Source organism: Cavia porcellus, unplaced genomic scaffold, assembly GCF_034190915.1.
Source record: "Cavia porcellus strain 051 isolate PalLab524CR breed Dunkin Hartley unplaced genomic scaffold, mCavPor4.1 scaffold_5, whole genome shotgun sequence".
In the NCBI taxonomy this organism is placed as follows: domain Eukaryota; kingdom Metazoa; phylum Chordata; class Mammalia; order Rodentia; family Caviidae; genus Cavia; species Cavia porcellus.
Window position 1 is genome coordinate 94380813 of NW_026947488.1, and position 21836 is coordinate 94402648.

The window sequence follows — 21836 nt, forward strand, 5'->3', positions numbered from 1 at the left end:
GTACTAATCAGACCCACATGATCAGCTCCACAAATACATCGCGTTAGGATAATAAAAAGTTGATAAATTGCAGAAGTAGCAACCAACCTCGTCTACGACGACCAGGCCCAGACTACCAATCCTTCCGGTCTCAATCAAGGAGTTCACCAGGCCGTGTGCCTTCTCAATGGTGGCGACGTACAGTGATTTCTTCTCCCTCCTTTTCACTGGAGGAAATCTTCCTTTGCTTCCTGCGTACTCCTCAACAAAGAAGCCCAGTTCTATACCAAAACTGGACAAACCTGAAATCTAAACATCAGGTAAGAGAAACAAAACACAAATAAGAACTGTTAGAAGTCACAGGAATTTTTTTAAAAAGCTAAATTAGTGTTTAAGACTAACTGCTGGGAATAGATCGCATACTAGACATACACCTACAAAATACCATGAAAATAAGGGATTGACTTTCCAAATAAATGTGAGTTTTAAACTACATGATAAAAGTAAAAATAAACTTATTTCCTTTGATGTCAAAAAGAAAAACTTATTTATATTAATTTAAAAATTCATTAGTTTCTGCTTGAAAACATTTAAGATGGAGGGCCACGCACCAGTTTAGAAAAGGTAAAACTTTCTAGGATAGGTAATTAGTATTTGAAGCAATTTCAAATGAGTATGCTATTTTTACATTTTCTAAATATATTCATTCTCCATCATGAAGAGGTACTTTTTTTCTTTTTGGTGCCAGGGATCAAACTCACAACCTTGTGCTTGCTAGGTAGGTGCTTGTGCTGCTGAACTAAATCCAAGGCCCGAAGAGGTATTTCTTTACAGTCAATAGAAAGTTGTTATTCCCCACTAACATTTATTTTTTAATGTCATTACAGTAACAAACCACATTTGTTTAAAAACATACCTTTTCTTGCACAAGTGCCACATATGGAAGGATCATTAAAACATCTTTCCGCTGGCAAAGCAATTCCTGAAGCATTAAGATCTCAGCTACAAGGGTTTTCCCACCACTTGTTGGCAAGGAATAAATTAAATTTTTTCGTTCTTGCACACAACTCAGTGTTAAGCAGGTATGTTGCCATTCTGTGGAATTTAAGGATGGGGAAAAAGGAACTCAGTGTTAAGTATTATATGTTGTGGGATTTAAAGAAAGAAAAGGCATTAGTTTCCATTTCTGTATTCCCAATCTCAAGGAAGTTTGCCATGAAGGAAAAATCAAATCCTTTCTTTGATGGCAATCATGTCCTAAAGGTAAATGCACTTATAGTCAACGTTAAACGTCAGCTACTCCAAATGCCATGTGGCCAGTGAGTTTAGGATCAGTAGACAGATCAGCTGCAGATTTAAGAGATAGCAGGACAGGAAGAGCCAGGGACAAGGGCATCTCAGGACACCGGAGAAGCAAAAGAACACCTAGAACCTGTGTGAATAAGGCCTTCTTATGCTCTGCAAGACTACGCAAGCTTATCTTCCTCATTAACCCAAAAGCCATCTTAGAAATAGGAGGGAACGGGCTCGGGATTTAGCTCAGGGCATAAACACCTGCCTTGCAAGCAGGTGGTCTTGAGTTTGATCCCTGGTACTGGTAAAAAAAAAAAAAAAAAAAAGAATGAGAAATAGGGAAAGAAAGAAGAGAAGGAGGGGTGCTGGCTGTGGCATACACCTGTAATTCCAGCACTTGGGAAGCTGAAGCAGGAGGATTACAATGAGTTCAACACTAGCCTGGGCTACATAGTGAGTTGAATCTCACCCTGAACTACACAGTTCTATCTCAAAAACAAAAAGAGAAAGAGAAATAGAAGGAGGAGGGAAAATCCATGAGGTTTTATACAAACCAACAAAAATTTTATCTAACTCCCTTGGGGATCTAAACTGTGGTTCAAACACCATTTTAAAATGTTAACCATAAAACACTAGAATTACTGATTTACTTACACGTCTTGGCTTCACTCACACAAAACAGCAGGTGGGACTCATGAAAACTCATCAGATCCAAGACATGGTGTGAATACTAGTATGGTTACTCTGAAGAATAATTTAACAATGTATGAAACCATTAAAAAAAAAAGTCTTCAAAATGTATGAGTACAAGGCCAGCCTGAACTACATGGTGAGACCCTGTCTCAAAAAACACAAGGAAAAAAGAAAGAAAGAAAGAAAATTACTAACAGGATATATCTCAAAGGTACTACAAATAGTAATGTCTGAATGAAAGGTTTGCTTTTTTTTTTCATTGAGTACCAAATATTTACAAATGACTACCCTTTTTTTCTCTTTCACATTGCTAAAGACTGAACCCAGAACCTACTACCATAGCCAAGTGCTCTACCACTGAACCATAGCTCCAGCCCTGTGTTTTTTTCTAAAAATAAAAATATTTTGAAAATACTAGGATGGTGCTTCCTAAGCATGCAAAGGCCCTGGGTTGATCCCTAGCACCAAATAACTATTAAAAAACAAAAACAAAAAAAACCCCTGTAGTGCCTAAATACTGCTTGAGACTATCCATTTTTACACAATAAACAATAAATGATCTCAACTAGCTCTCAGCACTTACATAAAACACATTAAGCACACAATTCATGATTAGAAAGGCAAAGGAGATGGAGTAAGTGTAAGGTAGAGGTTCACATCAGAAGGCCCTTGAGGCCGTTGGAACACAGGCAGCTAAGTGCCCCCCCCCCCCCCAGCCTGGGAGGCAGCCAGCTGCGCTGAGAACAGCGGTGTGCAAATCCCCAGGTGATGGCCATATAGTCAGACTCACACTTTGCTTTAGTGTAGTCAAAGTCACCACACACATTTATGCCTTAAATTTGCCGTATTACTAAATCATATTTACATATGAAAAAAGAGCCAAAGCAAGGTGTGGTGGTGCACCCCTTTAAAGCCAGCACTCAGAAGCTGAGATGGGGCAGTTGTAGCAAGTTCAAGGCCAGCCTAGGCTACATAGCAAGACTGTCTCAAAAAAAGGGGGTGAGGCTGGGGACATAGCTCAGTGTAGGACCCTGGGTTCAGTCCCCAGTACTGGAAAAAGTTATTTACTTAAATTCCTAGTTAGAAGATATCACTTCAGTGAGCATTACAGTATCCAATTTGGCATGTTTGTGACAAAGAATGTAACTCCCACAAGTACTGCCCCATTTTATAGGTAAGGAGTGAAGGTTACCAAGGCCAGCATTCGTAAGATGACTAGCAACTTACAGCAGGTGGGAATCTATTAGAGCACACCACACTCGGTGCTAGTTACCAAAGGAAAAAACTCTTAGAGGAGTCCTGTCTTCAGGGAATTCATTCTGGCAGGAGGTGCAGATTAGAGTAAGGCAGTAGGCGAAAAGCAAGTGTGGAGACAGCTAACGTCCACTTCATGGCCAGTTCTGCTCATTAGCTCCTAAAGCACGAACCTCACAATTTGGAATTCCTTGGACTTGGGTGAGGTCGGGGATTAGACTGCTTCCAGTCCTACATCTTCCTCCCGATTGTTTCTCTAAGAATCCACAGCCTTATATATGATCTATGTAAAGTCTTTGAGACTCCAACAGAGGTACAGAAATAATTATCAAGTAACAGGCTGATAGGCTCATCTCCCAGTATGGTGGCATCTGTTCCTTCTTTGTAAAAAACGACACAACTGAAAGTCTATAAAAGGACCCAAGATTACAAAAAAAAAAAAAAAATTACAAGACACACTATGGTTTTTATTAGTGTTTCTTTGTACTTTAACCTGACCTGGAGTTAGCTGTCTTTTAAAGATGCTTACTTGCCAAGCATGGTGGCACACACCTATAATCCCACCCCTAAGGAGGCTGAGGCAGGGGGATCACTGTGAGTTTGAGGCCACGCCAGTATGAACTACATAGTGAGATCCTTTCTCAAGCCAAAAGTAAAGAAATAATAAACAAATAAATCAAGATGCTTACTTTTAACCAATAGTGTTACTGAATTCTTTCATTCAAGACATCTGAATGTTCAAAGGAATTTCAGCAACTAAGTTTTCATAGATTAAATAGAGCCAGCCAATAATGGCTAAGAAAACTATGAAGCACCCAGAAGAAAATCAGAGAAAAACATGCAGGAGCACCATGTCAAAGGAGAGAATTTTAAGAAGGGTATGGTTAGCAGCAGGTAAGCTGCTCCACAGATATCAGTGGTTTAGACACGGGGTTGCCAAGCCTGTAGCCAGAGCCCAGAGAATGGAGTGGGAGGAAGAACTACCTGAGGCAAGAAACAAGACAATAAAATGACTGCTTTGAGAAGTGTGACTCTAGGGAAGGAAAGAGGTTCAACAGTGGCAGGACAGGGACAGAAGGTCGACAGACAACTGACATTTTCATTTTTCAGGTTGAGACCATGAAAGCATTGCTTCTATTATCTGTGCTGATATCACAGTAAGGATGGACAATTTTGATTTCATTCCAGCCAAAAGCATTACCATATAAGTTTTTAATTCCTTTGAACTGAACATAAAGGTCTCTCACTTTGCTGGGTAATGAATAGAAGGGACCAAGGTCATTGGATGATGATGCAATTGTCTCCTTAGCAACATTAATCTCTTCAGAGAGGACAGCCTCTTTGAGCTGTTTATTCCGAGAAAATACTGGTGCTTGGGCCTTGGCATTTCCAGTCATGGCACTTTTTAGAAAATCTTTAATACTTTTTCTCCTATTTGTGTCTGAACCAGTTTGGACTTCAGAAGACAATTCATGCTGCGGCTGGTGCTGTAATTCTTCATTCCCAGTCTTGCATGAGGATGAGCTGCCATCCCTTTCCTTAGTGGACTGGCAGTGCAAATGACCTGAAGAGTTCTTCAGGTTTTCGAAATATAAAACCTGGGAAGACGGCACATCACAGAAAGAACCATCTCCAGGTTCAGCAGCACCATCACCGCACCCAGTCTGGTTCTCCGTCTGCTCATCATTTCCATATTCAGTAAAGTCACTTACATGAATAACACTCAGTTTGTTTTTGATGTTCTCTGAGCAAAGATCTTCAGCAGCAAAGTCTGCAGTATGTCTTCCCTGTTCAGAAAGTTGCATATACTTCTGTTTCAGGTCCTCAACTTGGGCTAACATGGAATTTTCAGTGAAGCTATCATAGTCACCAAACATGTCCTCTTCGCTGTCATAATGCTGGAAAGAAAACAAAAATATTTAGAAGCAAATTTAGTTTCATTAAGTATAAAAGCTTCAAGGGCTGGGAAGCTCCATGAGACAGCACTTGCTTAGCATGCTTGAGGCCCCAGGTTCAATCCCCACTACGAATTTAAAAATTTAAAGTTTCAGTTTAGGTCTGTTAGGTGCAAGCTAACCCATGAATAACATGATCAGAATTGATTTACATATGAAAAAGATGGAAGCCAACAGAAGTGAAGCAACTTGCCCAACACTGCTCCTGTAGTGTGATGGGGATTCTCTTCTCTTTTGCAGCTGGCATTGAACCCAGGGCATGGCACAGACTACTACTGAGCCACTTTGCTTTTTAAACCCATGCCAACATCTTATAGCACGTTACAAATGATAGACGTCTACTGAGATGTTAGCGCTCTATAAGCTTCTGGTAACTGAGACATTCCTCTAGCAGGCTCTCAAAACACTAAAAGTAGAAATTCCATTTGACCTAGCTATTCCCCTTTTAGGTCTCTTCTCAAAACTTAAAAGACATCATATCTCAGGGTTACATTCATACCCACATTTATAGCAGCACAATTTATCATAGGTAAATCTTGGCAACAGCCTAAATGCCCATCAACAAATGAAGAAAATATGGTGATTATGCACAATGGAGTACTATTCTGGCATAAAAATAAACTTGAGGCATTCATGGGTGAACAGATGCAACGTAAGATCATAATACTAAATGAAGTAAGTCAGACATACTACCTGTAATATCTCATGGTTTCTCTTATACAAGAAACTTAAAAATATGGTGGTGCACATCAGTAATCCCACAACTTGGGAGGCTGAGCAGAAGGCCCACTGCTAATGGGCTCAAGGCCAGCCTGAATTACACAGCGAGACCTTGTCTCAAAAAAAAAAAAAAAAAAAAAAGAAGTATAAAATACTGTCTCTCTCACAGAGCTAACATCTCAGTAGACGTCTATCACTATCACTTGTAATGTGCTTTGAGAGAGAATGCAAAATAGATTATATATAGAAAGTAGGGAGCTCTTTTTCAAACAGATGGGAGAACAAGAGCTGGATGAAGGAGGAAACAAGGGGATGGATCAAAAAAAGAAAAATGATGAAAATAAAGTTTTTGCAAATGGGAACCGGACCAAGAGTCGGAAGGCGCCGGAAAGGAGGAAGAGTCAATGGTGCACTAATAAATAAAAGTAAGCCTGGCCTGTAACAGAACTATGTTGTACTACCAGATCCTACAAGGAAACTATTCTCAATCTGAAGCTAAGATACAGAGCGCGCACTCCGACCTGGGCTGAGCTACTAAACCGAGGGACTGCAGCACAGTGATGCCATTAAGAACACAGAATTCTGAGTCAGCACTCCCACTGCACCACTGCAGTAAGACCAGGTCACACAGCTGGCTTCACACGGCGACCAGTGTTCAGAGAGCGCATTTCAAAGCAGGAAGCGCAGCAACATCGGAGGCGCTGTCACTAACGTAGGTGCTGCAGTCCACGCTTCCCATTTGGGACCGGGCAGCACCTCAGCAATGCCGCCCCGCAGCGGCCGCGGCGGGAGAGAAACAGCGAGCCGCCGCCACCTTAAGGAGGCCACCAGCCCCGCAGCTCCGCGCGCCCTGCACTGGGTCTCCCGCCCCGCGGCCCGCTGCGACGTCGGAAGGGGCGGGCGTGTCCCTGGCCCGGGCTGCCCGCCGGCTGTACCTCTGACGGCTGCGCGATCTTTCGCCGCCGGCCCCGCGCCCCCTCGTCGTCCTTCCCCGGCGCGCGCTCGCCCTCGGCGGGGGCAGCACACGCGCTCGCCAAACCCGGCCGGGTCCTCTTGCGGGCAGACACCCGCCGGCGGATGCGGGACGCGCCCTCCTCCATGGCGTCCGGAGTTCCAGCCGCCAAATTCAAAGGCTGGGGAGCGTGACTGGCGCTGCTCAGGCAGCGACGGGAAGAAACTGCACCCGACTCTCCATCCGCATCAAATCATCCCGCGGGCTCCCGGATCGGAAGCAAGGGCGCCACCGCAGGGGCTCGCCCTTTTCGGGCCCACCTTGTCACGTGACACCACTCACCCGGAGAGCGGGAACCCAGAGGTGCTGCGCACGCGGGTTGGAAACGTCACTTACTCTTCAGCGCGCGTCCTGCGTCCGCCCACGGAACCTTTGAGTGGAGTACGAGGTTGTGCGGAGGAGTGTACCGGAAGGGACCCGCCGGAGGATTTAGAGAAAGGAAAGGAAGCGGGAGGGCCGGAAACCATGGCTGCCGTGGTCACTGTTTGCAGTGGTCTAGGGAGGAAGAAGTTGACACACTGGGTCACGTCTGCTGTAGGCCTCACAGATCCTGGAACTCACAGGGGTAAGGTGTCCATGATGGCACTGCAGCTGTTGGCGTGGCCCTAGTGGTCGGTTTCTAGGCAATTGGATTTCTCCAAGAAGAGTGGGACTCTGTAATGACTGATGACTACTAGTGAAGGGGGATGTGAAATGAACAGCTCTTTTCAAATTTTAAACTTTGAAAGAGGTGGATAGAATGGCTTTAAAAAAAAACAGGGATTTTCTAAACGTGGCAAGACGGATATAATCCAGCTGTAAATTACGTATTTCCAAAGTCCCGGATCAGAACTAAACTGAGACACAGACCCTCATCCCTGTAATTCCTGCAATTTTTATCTTATCTGCTTCTCCAACAGTAACTGCTCTCTGGAGAGAGTATGTTACTCATCTTTACTGTGGTAAAACAGAGACCATGGGTTGCTTCTTCAGTGCCTGTTTGCATTAAAGTTTGTCTCAATGGGTGTGATGGCGCGAGCCTGTAATCCAAAACTATTGGGAGAAACAGGAGTTCAAGACCAGAGCGAGCAGTTTAGCAAGACTCTCAAAAAATAAAAAGGGTAAGGATGTAGTTTACTGTGGCTTGTAGCCTGAGGCCTTATTTCAATCTCTGCCACAAAACAACCAGACTACCTGTCTGTATGGAATGAAGGGAAAGTAAATGTCAGGAGAGCAGGTGAAAAGTTTTATGAGTGGGAAAATATATGCTCTTTGGAATTAGCTAATCTTACTCTGTCCCAAGTCTAAATTAAAGCTTGTTAACCAATTGTGAGTGTAAAGGATATAAAATTGTTATTTTATATTGTGACTCCTTTCATTTTGTCTCCATAAAAACAAAAATCTTCATTAGCTTCTCACCAAATAATTGGTTTATTGCTGTTTAATTGCAGTGCTATGGAGAAGAGGTTGTTCACAGTACAAACAAGTAACCAGCGATGAAAACCTGGTAAGAATTATTTTTTTCTTATGAGGTATTTGAAAATATGACTGAATTCTATTTTTTTTTTTTTTTTCTTGAGACAGGGTATCACTATGCATTTCAGGCTGGCCTTGAGCTCACTTTGTAGCCCATGCAGGTCTCAAATTTGCAGTGATCCTCCTGCCTCAGTCTCCCAAGTACGGGGATTATAGGCATACAATACCACACCCAGCCATGACCAAATTCTTGTATGTCAGCTACTTGGTCTTCAACTATAAGAACAAAATTACTACTCTTGAGTGTAGAAATTATCACTGATTATAGTAACTTAAATTTTGAAGTAAGAGAATTTCTGTACTCCTAGAAAGAAGTGTGGCATCTGTAATACCATATTTTTCTTCCTAGATATTTGTGATTTGGGAACTTCAAAGTGTAGTTTGAATCCATAGAATAACTGTAGATAACTGAACAAAGGTATTTTCCTGCGTTTGTCTCAGTCATTACTATTGGTGAGCTATCTTACTAAGAGGTCAAAATTAGTTTCACACCAGGATGTTTAATACGGTTTCCTCTAACCTAAAAGTGTATTTTGATGGGTTTAAAGTACTGGAATGGCTTTGGGCAGCATAGGTTTTTTTTTATTACATGCAAAATTAATTTAACACTGGTCATACCACACAAAGCACTTAGCATGGTGTTCAGTCAGTATATGTTGGCTGAATATAAATCAAATTAAGAAAATTTGAGGAACTGAAAAAAGACAAAAGAGATTGGGGGCTCAGAATTTAGCTCAGCGATGTAAGCACCTCCCTGGCAAGCACGAGACTGAGAGTTTGATCCCTGGTACCAAAAAAGACAAAAGAACTTCTCTAGTTCCTCTATGTTTTCTTATTTTTTTCTTTCTTTTTTTAAAATTTTATTTAAAAGGAAAAAGAGAAAAAAAATTTTTTCTAAAAGAAGAAAATCTTAAAAAGAATAAAATCTAACACAATAAAACAGAATAAGGCAAATCAAAATAAGTGAAATTGATACAAAACTTTAAAACAGGATAATAGGAAATTAACAGTGGCTACCTTAATATATTTTATCTTCAAAATAGTTATCCATACCATCAGACATGGTAAAATCAAATCAAATAAAACAGAATAAAACCAGTCAAAACATAACATTGAATAAAACAAAATAATAAATGGAACAAAACAGAACAATATTGGATTTCAAAAACAAGATGGAAAGAAGCCCCCCATTTTTCCTATATTGCATGGTGTTATCACTTAAAATATTCTCGGACTACCAGCCTTAGGCCTGCAGAGTCAAACAAACAATACAAGCATTAAGTTACTCAGCCTGTCCTCTGAATCAGCTGGTTGCTTGGGGCTGTAGGGAAGGTGCAGTGTTCTTGATTCTCAGCCTGCACGCTGGTCAGCTTACAGGAAGGGTGAATTGGCTTTTTGTACTCCTCCCAGATGCAGCATGGCTTCTGTCAACTCATGGGAAGGATGAATTGGCTTATTTCTCTTCCTAGGCCCTGTATGATTTGTACAGTTCATGAGAAAGGGAAATTAACTTGTTTCCTGGCCCCCTCATGGTTTGCACAGCTTACAGGAAAGGCGAATCAAATTGGCTATTTTTTTGGCTCTTAAAAATTTTTTAAGTTGTATTTATTTATCTATTTATTTATTTATTTTTGGAACTTACAACCTCAGGCTTGCCAGGCAGGTGCTTAGGCTCAGACTGTTTTTTTTTTTTTTTTTTTTTTTTTTTTACTTTTTGAGACCTGGTCTCACTATGCAGTTAAAGCTACCCTTGAGCTCATTTTGTAGCCCAGGCTGGTCTGGAACTCATAGCGATCCTCCTGCCTTAGCCCCCTGAGCGCTTGGATTGTGGGCATGTACCACCACGCCTGGCTATGGCTTCTTGTTGTACTCTTCCCAGACCCAGCATGGCTTCTGCTGACTCACAGAAAGGGTGAACTGGCTTTTCTATCTTTCTGGGCTGCATATGGTTTCATTCCTCTATGTTTTTATCTTGGTCATCTAATTTACATACCCGACTTTAGGGAAAATAAAGGAGGGTGTCTTAGCTATTTATCTCATTGCTGGGACAAAATATCCAACACAGGTTTAAAAAGAAGGTTTATGTCAGCCTACAGTTTGTAGAGGTTGTAGTTCATAGATGACTGGCTCCAAGGAAGGGCAGCATGACAGGGCGTCACAGAGCAAAAACAGTCCATGGCATGGCAAGCAGGAAGCAGTGAGCAGCAGCCACTGCTTCCCTTTCAGTCCATCTAGACTGCAAGCCTGTGGGTTGGTGCGCCCCACACTCAGGGTGGGCCTTCCTGTGAGCCACACTTAGAATTGTGATAAACCAATCAGTGGACCATTATATACTCTAATCCAGTATCACATGCTGTGATCACACCACACCCAACAGCACCACCAGGACTTTGGGGGGACATCTAGATATATGCCTTACCTGTGGGATACTCTTTGTCAGATCATAAATCTCCCTGACACTCTTGTTTTTTTATCTTTTTGAGACAAGGTCTCACTATGCAGTTCAGGCAGGCCTTGAACTCACTGTGTAGCCCAGGCTGGCCTCAAACTTGTGATCCTCCTACTTCAGCCTCCCAAGTGTGCCCCAAGCCCAGCAGTCCCACTAAGACTCTTAAAGAAAGCTATGGATACTTTTGACAGAAAAAGACAGACATAGTCCCTTGAAACTGTGGGTACAATTACAGAGAATAATGCACTTTAAAACCACTACTCAGTTGGAAACTCTAGGGCTGGGAGGAGTTGAGTGCTACTCTAGCATGCTGGAGGCCCTGGGTTCAATTCCCAGTACCACAAAACAAACAAGAAATATCTCTTCTCTGACCTGAGTAGAGAGGCCTCATGATGAAATGAAGCAGTAAGGAAGCTGAAGAACCCGAAAAGGCCAGTACCGTCTTGTACACCAGTGAGGCATGGTGACATACACCTGTATAGTCTGGGAGGCTGAGGCAAGAGGATTAAAACTTTGAGCCCAGCCTGGGCAACTTAGATTCTGTCTCACTAATAAAAGTTGTTTTAAGAATCTGGAGATGTACATCAGTGTGAAAATCCTGGGTTCAATCTCCAGTGCTACCAAAAAAAAAAAAAAAATCTAAGCTTCAAGAGTAGTCTGGGGCCATAAAATTGAATTAAAAGAATCCTTTATTTCTGTAAACCGTGGGGGATTATCTGTTTGTAAAATAAAAACAGTGATGAGACACCCTGAAAGAAAAAGAGGAGCTAATTGTGGTGATGCAGCCTGTGAGCCCAGCGCTTACTTAGGAGTCTGAGGCATGAGGACTGCTGAGCTCAGGGCCAGCCTGTGCTGCATGGCAAGACCCTGTCTCAAAAAAAAAAAAAAAATCCAGGCGTGGTGGTGCACACCTGTCCCAGCCAGCACTTGGGACGATGCAGGAGGATCACTTGGCAGTTCAAGGCCACCCTGGGCCATGTGTTGAGTTCAAGATCAGCCTAAACTACACAGCGAGATCCTGTCTCAAAAAACCAAAGAATAAATAAAAAAAATGGGGTGAGTAAACTACAGTGTTAAGTGATTGTACTAACCTAGAAATGCCGTGGTGTTTAAAAGTTTTTCATAAGATTAAATGACCTTTTTCTTTTGGTAAAATAGGATGTGTCAGGATATAGTTCAGGCTGGCCTTGAACATACTATGGAGCCCAGGCTGGCCTCAAACGTGTAGCTGTTCTCGTCTTAGCCTCCTGAATGCTGGGATTATAGAGGTGCACCACCATGCCCAGCTATATTAACTTGAAATGAATTGCAAAATTTGTACTCATCTACAGTCTGAGATTAGTGAAGAATTTGAACAGAAAATTCTAATTTGAATTTTTTCTCCATTAAACCTTCTTAAAAGATTAATACTCCTTAACCAAAGTAACGCAAAATAAAGTGGTTGTATAAAATATGTAATAGTGTAAGGAAGGTATTGTGTGGTCTGGGGTGAATTTTAGTGGAATTAATTAATTAATTAGTCTTTTTGAGACAAAGTCTCAATATGTAGTTCAGGCTGGCCTTGAGCACTTTGTAGCCCAGGCTGCCCTTGAACTCACAGCAATCCCCCTGCCTTGGCCCCCTAAGTCTTGGGATTACAGGTATGAGCCACTGTGCCCAACTCTATGATTTAATTTTTTTTGTCTTTTTTGAGACATGGTCTCACGCTATGCAGTTTAGGCTGGCCTTGAACACACTTTGTAGCCTAAGCTGGTCTCAAACTTGCAATGATCCTCCTGCCTCAGCCTCTCGAGTGCTGGGATTACAGGCATGAGCCACCACGCCCAGCTTATGATTTAATTTATAAAAACTGAAAGTTAACACTATAATCATACTTTTCTTCTTTATCCTAGCCTACTACAATGGAAAACCCTTATAAGGAACCTCTTAAGAAGTGTATCTTGTGTGGGAAACGTGTTGATTATAAGAATGTGCAGGTGAGAACTGGTTCTGCTCCCCTCTGGTACTCTGTTTTAGGGTGTTGCTCTTTGTTAGTCTTGCTAACCAAGAATAATGTAAGCAGGGGTAGAGGCGACACCTATAATCCCTGCACTCAGGAGGCTAAGGCAGGAGGATCACACTGTAAATTCCAGGCCAGCGTGGGCTACATAGTGAGATCTTGTCTCAAAAAAAAAAAAAAGAACAGTGTAAGTTTTATAGCGAGCTTCCTGTATGGGCAACTTTTGCAACTTCCTGCCTTTAAATCTGGTTGTACTTCTGTATGTAAGGTGCCCTCCTTCCACCAGAAGCTCTGGCTCGCCCGTACTTACTGCTGTCTTAGCTCAGTCTTTCCCCCATTTGTTCACCTCAGGGTCCTCACAGGGGTTCCCCTTTCTGGGGTGATGAGCATGGGCAGTGTGGAAACAGCTCCTGTTCCTCCTCATCCTTGCCACCGCTGCAGATCTCTCATCTGGCAGTCAGCAAATTAAAGTGGCAGATTCCATGGAGTGAGTGGTGCTGGTGTTCGTATACTGAGAGGAGTATAAAGTGACACTGATGGAGAAAAACTAGGAATTATAGAAATAGAACACAGTAGGAAAGGCTGGGTGTGGTGGATCATGCCTGTGATACCAGCATTCAGGAGGCTGAGACAGGAGGTGAGTTTGAGGCCAGCCTGGGCTACAAAGTGAGTTCAAGGCCAGCCGGAACTGCACAGTGAAACCCTGTCTCAAAAAGACCAAAAAACTCCACATAGTTGGAGGATTGTGCAAAGTGCCAAGAACAGTGCCTGGCATCTAGAAAGTGCTAAAGCATTTAAATAATGGAACTAGTTACAGTAAATGTCCCAGGACTCATATGGGTGTGTCTTAAAGGCTCATTACACTGGTAGCTCAGCCACATGGTGATACGACAGGCTGCCATGGTAGGTGAAACGTTTTGTGCCTTGTTAGGAGCTGCACTGTGTTAAAAAAACAGCTGTGGAAAAGTCAAGGAAGCAGCTGTAACTCTGAATGATTATGCTGATTAATCTGTTAATAGACTTTTTTGACACACTGCATAGATGTTAACTTTTGTTACTTAGAAACTGACTTGCTAAGGTTATTTTTATCTCATTAAATTTGTCTGAAACTGATTTAAATATTTATGTAACTTGAAGGTCATGTGTAAGTTTTTTTTGTTTGTTTGTTTTTTGTTTTCGTTTTTTGAATTTATATTCAGCGGGCTGGGGATTTAGCTCAGTGGCATAAGCACCTGCCTGCCAAGCGCTCGGTCAGGAGTTTGTTCCTGGTACCCCCCGCCCCCAATTTTTTTTTTACATCAGGACTGAGTAACATGAATTAATAATTTTTTTTCCTCTAAATCTCATAAACAGCTTTTGTCCCAGTTTATTTCTGCATATACCGGCTGTATTCATGGGAGGCATATAACAGGTATTTCTAAAATCACTGCTATTTAAATGTAGGTGACAATTGCGTTATTTCTGTCATTAAAGGAAAGTGACAAGCGTTTAAATTGTGCTGTAAGTCATATTTAGATGTTGCATGACAGGTGCTATGAGGACTGGAGTTAAGTACTTAGAGAAAGCTGCTTAGACCTAAAGGATTATAATTCTGTATGTTTCCTTCTGCCCAGTGTTAAGTGCAGGCTGACAGCATACAGAAAATTGAGCTTAAGAAAATGATGTGCTTGATATTGTTAAGTATTCTGTAATCATTCCTGCATGGCTACACTTTAGTGCTGGCAAACTATGCCCCATATGTAGCCGAGATTCAGCCTGCCACTTGTTTTTGTAAATTTGCTTACCTATTGCCACATGGTTTTGAGATAAAAATATCAGATTTGAGTATAGTTCTGATAGAGCCTATATTGCCTATAAAAACCAAAATGTTTATGACTCCTGTCCTTTACAGAAAAGAACTTATCAGCCTTTGACTTAGAAAACTTTTTTTAGAAAATCGTTTTAAATATTGGCATTTTTTATAAAAATTTTTATAGGTCTTTGTGGGAAAAAACAGAAAGAAATTTCAAAAGCAATTAAGAGAGCTCAAGTAATGGGTAAGCAAGCATGCTTGAATCACTGAATTGTACTAGTCAATATTTTCTCATTATCTGTTGTGAAGAACTTTATCTCTTTACAGGATTTATGCCAGTTACGCACAAGGATCCTGCATATCTCAAAGACCCTAAAGTTTGCAACATCAAATATCGGGAATAAATCTCATGAAGTTATTACCAGTAACTTACTTTATAAGTGGTTGCATGCTGTCACTGAAGTATACTAACCTTTGGGTAGAAAGTGTTTCAAGACTCAAGCTTCTGCTGGTTCCATTGAATGTTCATTAATTGTGTACTTGAAATGTTAATACTTAGTACATTGTTCATGCCCAGAATAAAAGTGGTGCTGTATAATTGTCCTGTATAAATGCGCTGTATCTTTTTGCCGTAGTTCATTCCTGTAGTGGTTTTCAATGACACTGGGCTAGGAAATATGGAGGGAATGACTTGTGGAACAGTTCTGTGTTAGGGCCCAGTTGTGTCTTTAAAAGTGGCGCATTTAGGGAAATGAGTGCAAGACAGGAATGCTTATGATGCAATCCCGTGACTGACTGCGGAGTTAGAGCTGCTGACTGGCACAGGCATAGCTGGTCGAGAGCATAGGCCCTTTCTTGGCAGGGGTGCACAGGGATGAGCAGCGGGCTGTCACAGAGGACAAAGCATTCCTAGGTGAGTTCCCCTTCAACAGTTTTTAAAATTTTTATTAGTCCACGTTTGTAGTACATATGTAGTCCCATAATGACTTATTAGGGGAGTTGTGCGTGGACATACACATCTCTTAACCCTTCTCACCCCCTTCTCTCCCCTCCCGCAATCTCTTGGTTCCTTTCCCTTTCTAAAAGATCTGCCTCATCATTGCTAGTGTTTTGTTTTTTGGTAATGGGGATCAAACTCATGATGTCATACTTACCAGGTAGAGCTAGATCCTGGGCCCTTTCTGTTGCATTTTTTTTTTTTTTTTTTGTATTTTTCAATAGTGTTTTTTTGTTTTGTTTTGTTTTTCTTTTGGTATGGGGATTGAACTCATGACCTTGTGCTTGTCAGGCAGGCACTTATGCCTCTAAGCTAAATCTGCAGCCCCCGCCCCTTGTCTTTTTTGAGAGGGAGTTTCACTGTGCAGTTCAGGCTGGCCTTGAACTCACTTTATAGCTCATGCTAGACTCCAACTCACAGCATTTTAAGTGCTGGGATTACAGGGGTGCACTACCACACCTGTTTTCTATTGCTTATATTATCCTTTAATTTATTTGGTTTTGCATATGAGACAAGCCATGTAATATTTAAGCTTATTATGTGCTTATTTTACTTAACAATATGGTCTCCCAATACAATTGTATTAGGGCTTACTGGATTTTTCATGTCCATTAGTAATTGTTTTATATAGCTGGGTGCACTGGTACTTGTTTCATGTATAATTATGATTGTTATCTCTTCCTCTTGGATTGTTCCTTTTATGAGGATATAGTGATCTTCTTTATCTCTCTTAATCAGTCTTGGCTTGACATTCACTTAGTCTGCAAATAGAATAGCTACGGCCTGCTTTTTTTTTTTTTTTTTAATTACATGTGTTTCTTGTATGCAGCATATTGTTGGATCTTGCTCCTTGACCCATTCTGCCAGTCTTTCTTGTTTGATCGGTGAATTGAGACCACTGACATTGATGGTTATAACTGATACAATGGTTATAACTGATATGTATTGACTTATCCTTCAAACAGGTTTCTTGTTCTAGTGGTTGTTTGTTTCAGACAGACTCACTGTGTAGTTCAGGTGGCCTTGACCTCTCTGCTGCCTCAGTGTCCCAAGTGCTGGCCTTGAACTCACTTTGAGATGATAGGTGTGTGTACCAGGCCTGCTTGTTTTAGCTTTTTGCAGAATATCCATACTTATTTCCATAGTCATTGTAATAGTTTGTATTCTCACCAGCAAGGTAGAAGGGTTATTTTTCTCTGCAGTCTCTCAGTATTTGTTATTTGATTTATTAATGACAGCTGTTGTTTCTAGAGTAAGGTGCAATCTAATAATGTCCAGACATGTTGAACGTTTTTCCATATAATTATTGTGCATTTGCATTTCTTGGGAAGTATCTGTTTCACTTGCCCAATTTCTGGTTGGGTCTCTTGTTTTGGCAAATATGTTCTTGAGTTTTGAGTTTTTGTGGCTTTGGTTTTGTTGTTGTTGTTGTTGTTGTTTTTGAGACAAGGTTTTGCTATGCCATTCAAGCTGGCCTTTTACTTGCAGCAGTCCTCCTCCCTCAGCCTCCCAAGTGCTGGGATTACAGGCATGTGCCTAGTCTTCTGTCCAAGGAGTACCTGGTAAAATTTTTTTCCTTCTGTATAGGTTGTTTCTTCACTTTATTGGTGTGTGTGTGTGTGTGTGTGTATATATATATATATATATATATATATATATATAATGATCACAGTCATCAAAGGGAATTTATACTTCTGCATGATATATATTGCTTCTTTTCCCATTTCCCTCTTCTCCCTTCAACTCCTCTTTCCCTTATTTACAAAAGCTTTGTTTGCATTTTTTCTTCTACTTTTTTCCTTTCCTGTCCTTTCCCCCTCACTCCTCCTTAGTTCTCCTTCCCATTTGAACATTTTCTTTTCATTTCTCAATATCTACTATACATTTCAGTCCTTATTTATACTTTTGGCTTCTCACACCAGAAAAACTATGTGATCTTTAACTGTGTGTCTGGAAGCTGGGGGCTTAGCTCAGTGGCATAAGTGCCTGCCTGACAAGCACAAGGTCCTGAGTTTGATTCCAGGTACTCACCCTAAAAAATAATAATAAACATGTGTCTGATTTATTTCACTTAAGAGTATGGTCTCAAGGTGCATCTATTTACCTAGAAATGTCTCGTGTTTATCCTTCTTTATGGCTGAGTAGTATTCCATTATATGAAAAAAAACATTCTCTTCATCTGTTCATTGATTGATGGGCATTTGGGCTGTTTCCAAGACTTCACCTTTACGAATTGTGCTGCTATAAACATGGATGCACATACATCACTAAAGTATGATGCTTTTAATTTGGGAAGATCCCATGAAGCAGAATAGGTGGGTTGAATGAGATCTCTAGTTTTATGTTTTTTTGGGATCTCCATACAGTGGTTACACCAGGTTGCACTCCCACCAACAGTGGGGAAAGGCTCCTTTTGCCCCACAGCCCCATCAGTGTTTGTTATCAGTTGATTTCTTGATGAGAGTCATTCTTTCTAGGGTGAGATAGAATCTCAGTGTTGTTTTAGTTGGCACCTCTTGAATGACCAGTAAGATTTAACATTTTTCTTACATTTATTTGCCATTCTTACTTCTTCATCTGAGAAAGACATATTCATTTCACTTTTTTATTTTTTTTTTGATACTGACTGTCAAACTTAAGACATTGCAGTTGCCAGGAAGGCACTTGTGCTGCTGAGCTGTATCTGGGCCCTTGCATGTTCATTTCAGATGCCCATTTTTGGATTGGGTCTTTAAATTTTGGGGAGGTTTGATTTTTTTTTTTTTTTTTTAGTTCTTTATATATTCTAGATATTGACACTTTGAGGAACAGTTGGCAAAATTTTTTTCCCACTCTGTGAGTCATTGCTTCTCTGCTGATGGTTTCTTTTGCTATGCAAAAACTTTTTAGTGAGATGAGATCCCAGGGGCCAGGGCACAAGCACCTGCCTGGCAAGTGAGAGGTCACAAGTTCAATCTCTGGTACACCCCCCTCCCCACCCCAAAAAAGACAAGATGCCAGTTGTTTCTTTGATATTTCCTGTGCGACTGGGTTTTGTTCATAAAGTCTTTGCCTGCACCTGTGTATTTAAGAGTTTTACCTATTCTGTCTTCCAGCAGATTTAGCGAGAAACTTTTTAATTTGACTTTGTCTCATTTGTTGAGTTGTGGTACTATTTCTTGTGCAATTCGAGTTCTGTTCAGAAAGTCTTTGCCTATACCTGTATCTTCAAAAGTTTTATCAGTTTTGTCTGTTTCTGTTTTGTTTTTGTTTTTGACAGAGTCTTGGTGGATAATTTGAGGCCTAAACCTCTGCTCTGAGTGCTTGGATTACAGGCATGTACCCACCTGGCTTTGTTTTATCATTTAGGTCTCTGATCCCTTTCAACCTTGGTTTAGTACACAGTGAGAAATCTGGGTCTAGCTGCACACAACCAGCTTCCCAGTACCACCTGCTAAGGTCCTTCTATACCTTTCTTTAGAGTCTTTATTATGAATTGGTCTTGCATTTGTGAACAGATGTAGGCTTTTTTCTACATCTGTTAAGATCATCATGTGACTTTTGTCCTTGTTTCTGTTTATGTGATGAATTGCATTTGATTTACAGATTGAGCCATCCTTGCATGCCTGGAATGAAACCCAGCTGTTTTATGATGTATGATCTTTTTGGTGTGCTTCATTCTGTTTACCAATATCTTGGGGAGGATTTTTGCTTGTATATTCACTAAAGAGATTAATCTATAGTTTCTTTTTTCATTTGGTCCTTCTTTGGTTTTGGAATCAGAGTAATGCTAGCTCTAAGGAATGGCTTTGAGAGTACTTCTTCCCTTTCAGTTCATTAAAGAGTTTGAGGAAACTCGTCCTTAGATGGACCCTGAAGTTCTTGTAGAATTCAGCAGTAAATCCATAGTGTCCGGAACCAGATGTGGTGGTGCATGACTGTTATCCCAGCACTTGGGAGGCTGAGGCAGGAGGATTATTGCAAGTTTAAGGACAGCGTGGGCTACAAAGTAAGTTCAAGACCAGCCAAACTATACAAAGCCCTATCTCAGTCCCCTCTAATCCATCATATCCTGGGCATTTTTTTAGTTGATAGGGTTTTTTTTTTTTAATTACTGTTTCAATTTCATTGCCTATTATTGAATTATTGAGGGTTTTGTATCTTCTTGGTCCCATTTGGCTAATTCTTGTTTGTTTGGAGACAGGATCTCCCTATGCAGTTCAGGATGGCCTTGAACTCACTCTGCAGTTCAGGCTGGCCTCATACTCAAAGCAATCCTTGTCTCAGCCTCTCAAGTGCTGGGATTACAAGCATGCAGCACAGTGGCCAGTTTGTGCATTTCTTCTGGATTCTCTAATTTTCTGGAGTACAGGTTTTCAAAGTAGTAACTAATCTTCTGGATTTCGAGTAGTAACTGTTGCGATTTTACCTTTTTAATTTCTAATTGCTTTGATTTAGAATTTGACTTTTTCCTCTTGTAAGATTGGCTGTTTATCCATTTTGTTTATTTGAATGCACCAGCTCTTCAGTTTGTTGATTCTTTGTATTGTTCTTTTAGTCTGTTTATTAATTTGATTTTTATTATTTTCTTTTTTGTACTAGCATTGGCTGTTTTTCTGTTGATTTCTAGTTTAATTATATTACGATCTGGTAATATGCATGGGATAATTTTGATTATTTTACACTTACAGATATGCTGGTCTGTGAGAATAATTTATACTGCACGTAATCCCAAGGAGTTATGTATCAAGGCAGCATGAGAATGAGAAGCAGCAGTTGTGATCATGTGACACTTGGTGTGACGTGCTACTCATACTGCAAGACCTCCCTCATTTATCATTTATCAAGTTGAGTTTTAGAAATGTATGCTCATCTTGCAGCACACTTATGGACCAAAGTGCTCGCAGTCCAAGATCTGACGACAGTTCAGCATGCTTCATAGTCTCTGCTGCTGAGAAGAATGTGTATTCTGCTGTTGAGCAGAACATTCCGAAGGCATCTGTGAAGTCTGGCTCTTCAGGGATTGGGTTGAATTCTATTTCTCTGTTGACTTTTTGTTTAGTTGTCTACTTGTGACTGTGGGGTATTGAGTCACCCACTACAGCTGTACTGATGTTTATCTGATCTTTTATGTCTACAAGTGTCTGTTTGATAAAGTTGGGGTGCTGAGTGCTGCTATGAGTCCACCGCTGGCTATGGTTGTCTGTGGTGTCTGCCCTATGGCTGTAGTCAGCTTAGGTGCTCCTGCTTTGTGCACCCCATATCGCAGCTTTCTCTGTCTAGTTTTTCTTGCCTGTGTGTTCGAGCCCTCTTCAGAGGCCCCACTGCCCACATGCTTTGGATGTGGGCTTGCTCATGTGATCAGATGGATAAAGTGAACAGACGGCTGAGCTCTGTGCTGGATGTGGGCATCGGGGCCAGGCTGCAAGCAGGCCACTGTCAGGTCACAGTGCCTTCACTCCTAGTCCTCTGGAAGCCACACACGCCATGTCTGCCTCTCACCCTGAGGCGCCCCCACCCCATGTTCTCCCTGGCCGGAGCTCAGACTTCCTAGGATCTGTGTCTAGCCCACACCCTCTCCTGTGCTGTCTCTTATGGCCATCACCCACCCAGTCCCTGGCAGGTGATACCAGAGACCCCAAGGACAGTGGGTAGTTCTGCGCCTCCGTTGTAAGCAGTTAACGCCCTCCTGCAGTGGCTCCTGGTTAAAGCTTCCCGTGTGGGGACTGTGCTGAGTTTCTTGTCCAGCTCTAGCTGTGCTGTTGTTCCAGCTTCTCCAGTTTCTAGTCTTCCTGTCAGCACCTTCTAATTCCCAGAGATCTTTCTTTCTTTGCACTGAGCTGCTGGTCTTTACTCTGCCAGTTTAGTTTGTTATCCATGTGGAAGATTATCCTTAGACTCGTAGGGGGAGGTGTATGTATGTACACATATGGTGGAGACGCTCTCGATCGTCTTCTCATGGCAGTGGTACTGATAGTGTCCAGACTGATCAACCCCAGCAGTTCGCACAGACAATCCTAGATACTGACTTTACAAAAACACCCTATAATTAATGCATATGAGTACAGAAGAGTAACATTTGTTACTGAACATAATCTCTATCCAGTAAATTTTTTTGTTGTTATTGAGCCAGGGTTTCATTGGACGGCCTCAAACTTGTGGTGATCCTCCAGCCTCAGCCTCCTGAGTGCTAGGATTA

The 21836-nt window shown here is 41.4% G+C and overlaps 2 protein-coding genes across 7 annotated transcripts in view; one reads left to right on the forward strand and one right to left on the reverse strand.

The window, feature by feature from the left end:
* Positions 1–7298, reverse strand: part of Helq (helicase, POLQ like) — a 40172-nt gene extending 32874 nt beyond the window's left edge. Inside the window, exons 1-4 of one of the 4 annotated variants that reach the window (XR_010047683.1) lie at positions 6830–7170; positions 4421–5117; positions 896–1074; positions 88–288 (exon numbers count right to left, since the gene is read on the reverse strand). Coding sequence is in view for 3 of the 4 variants with exons in the window: in XM_003469403.5 (XP_003469451.3) it covers positions 88–288; positions 896–1074; positions 4421–5117; positions 6830–6994 (1242 nt within the window). In the remaining variant the exon portion in view is untranslated. The other 3 variants (XM_063249342.1, XM_003469403.5, XM_063249343.1) reach the window with 3 other exon arrangements.
* Mrps18c (mitochondrial ribosomal protein S18C) lies at positions 7283–20761 on the forward strand. Of its 3 annotated transcripts, none has more exons than XM_063249351.1 (6): positions 7283–7471; positions 8337–8392; positions 12763–12846; positions 14223–14280; positions 14846–14905; positions 20329–20761. In XM_063249351.1, the coding sequence occupies exons 1-6, from the start codon at positions 7372–7374 to the stop codon at positions 20364–20366; spliced, it is 396 nt and encodes a 131-aa protein (XP_063105421.1). In that variant the 5' UTR covers positions 7283–7371; the 3' UTR covers positions 20367–20761. The 3 variants fall into 3 exon arrangements, with proteins under 3 accessions (XP_063105421.1, XP_003469464.1, XP_063105422.1); XM_003469416.5 differs by lacking the exon at positions 20329–20761 and adding an exon at positions 14989–15273; XM_063249352.1 differs by lacking the exons at positions 14846–14905; positions 20329–20761 and adding an exon at positions 14989–15273.
* Positions 20762–21836: the final 1075 nt, after the last annotated feature.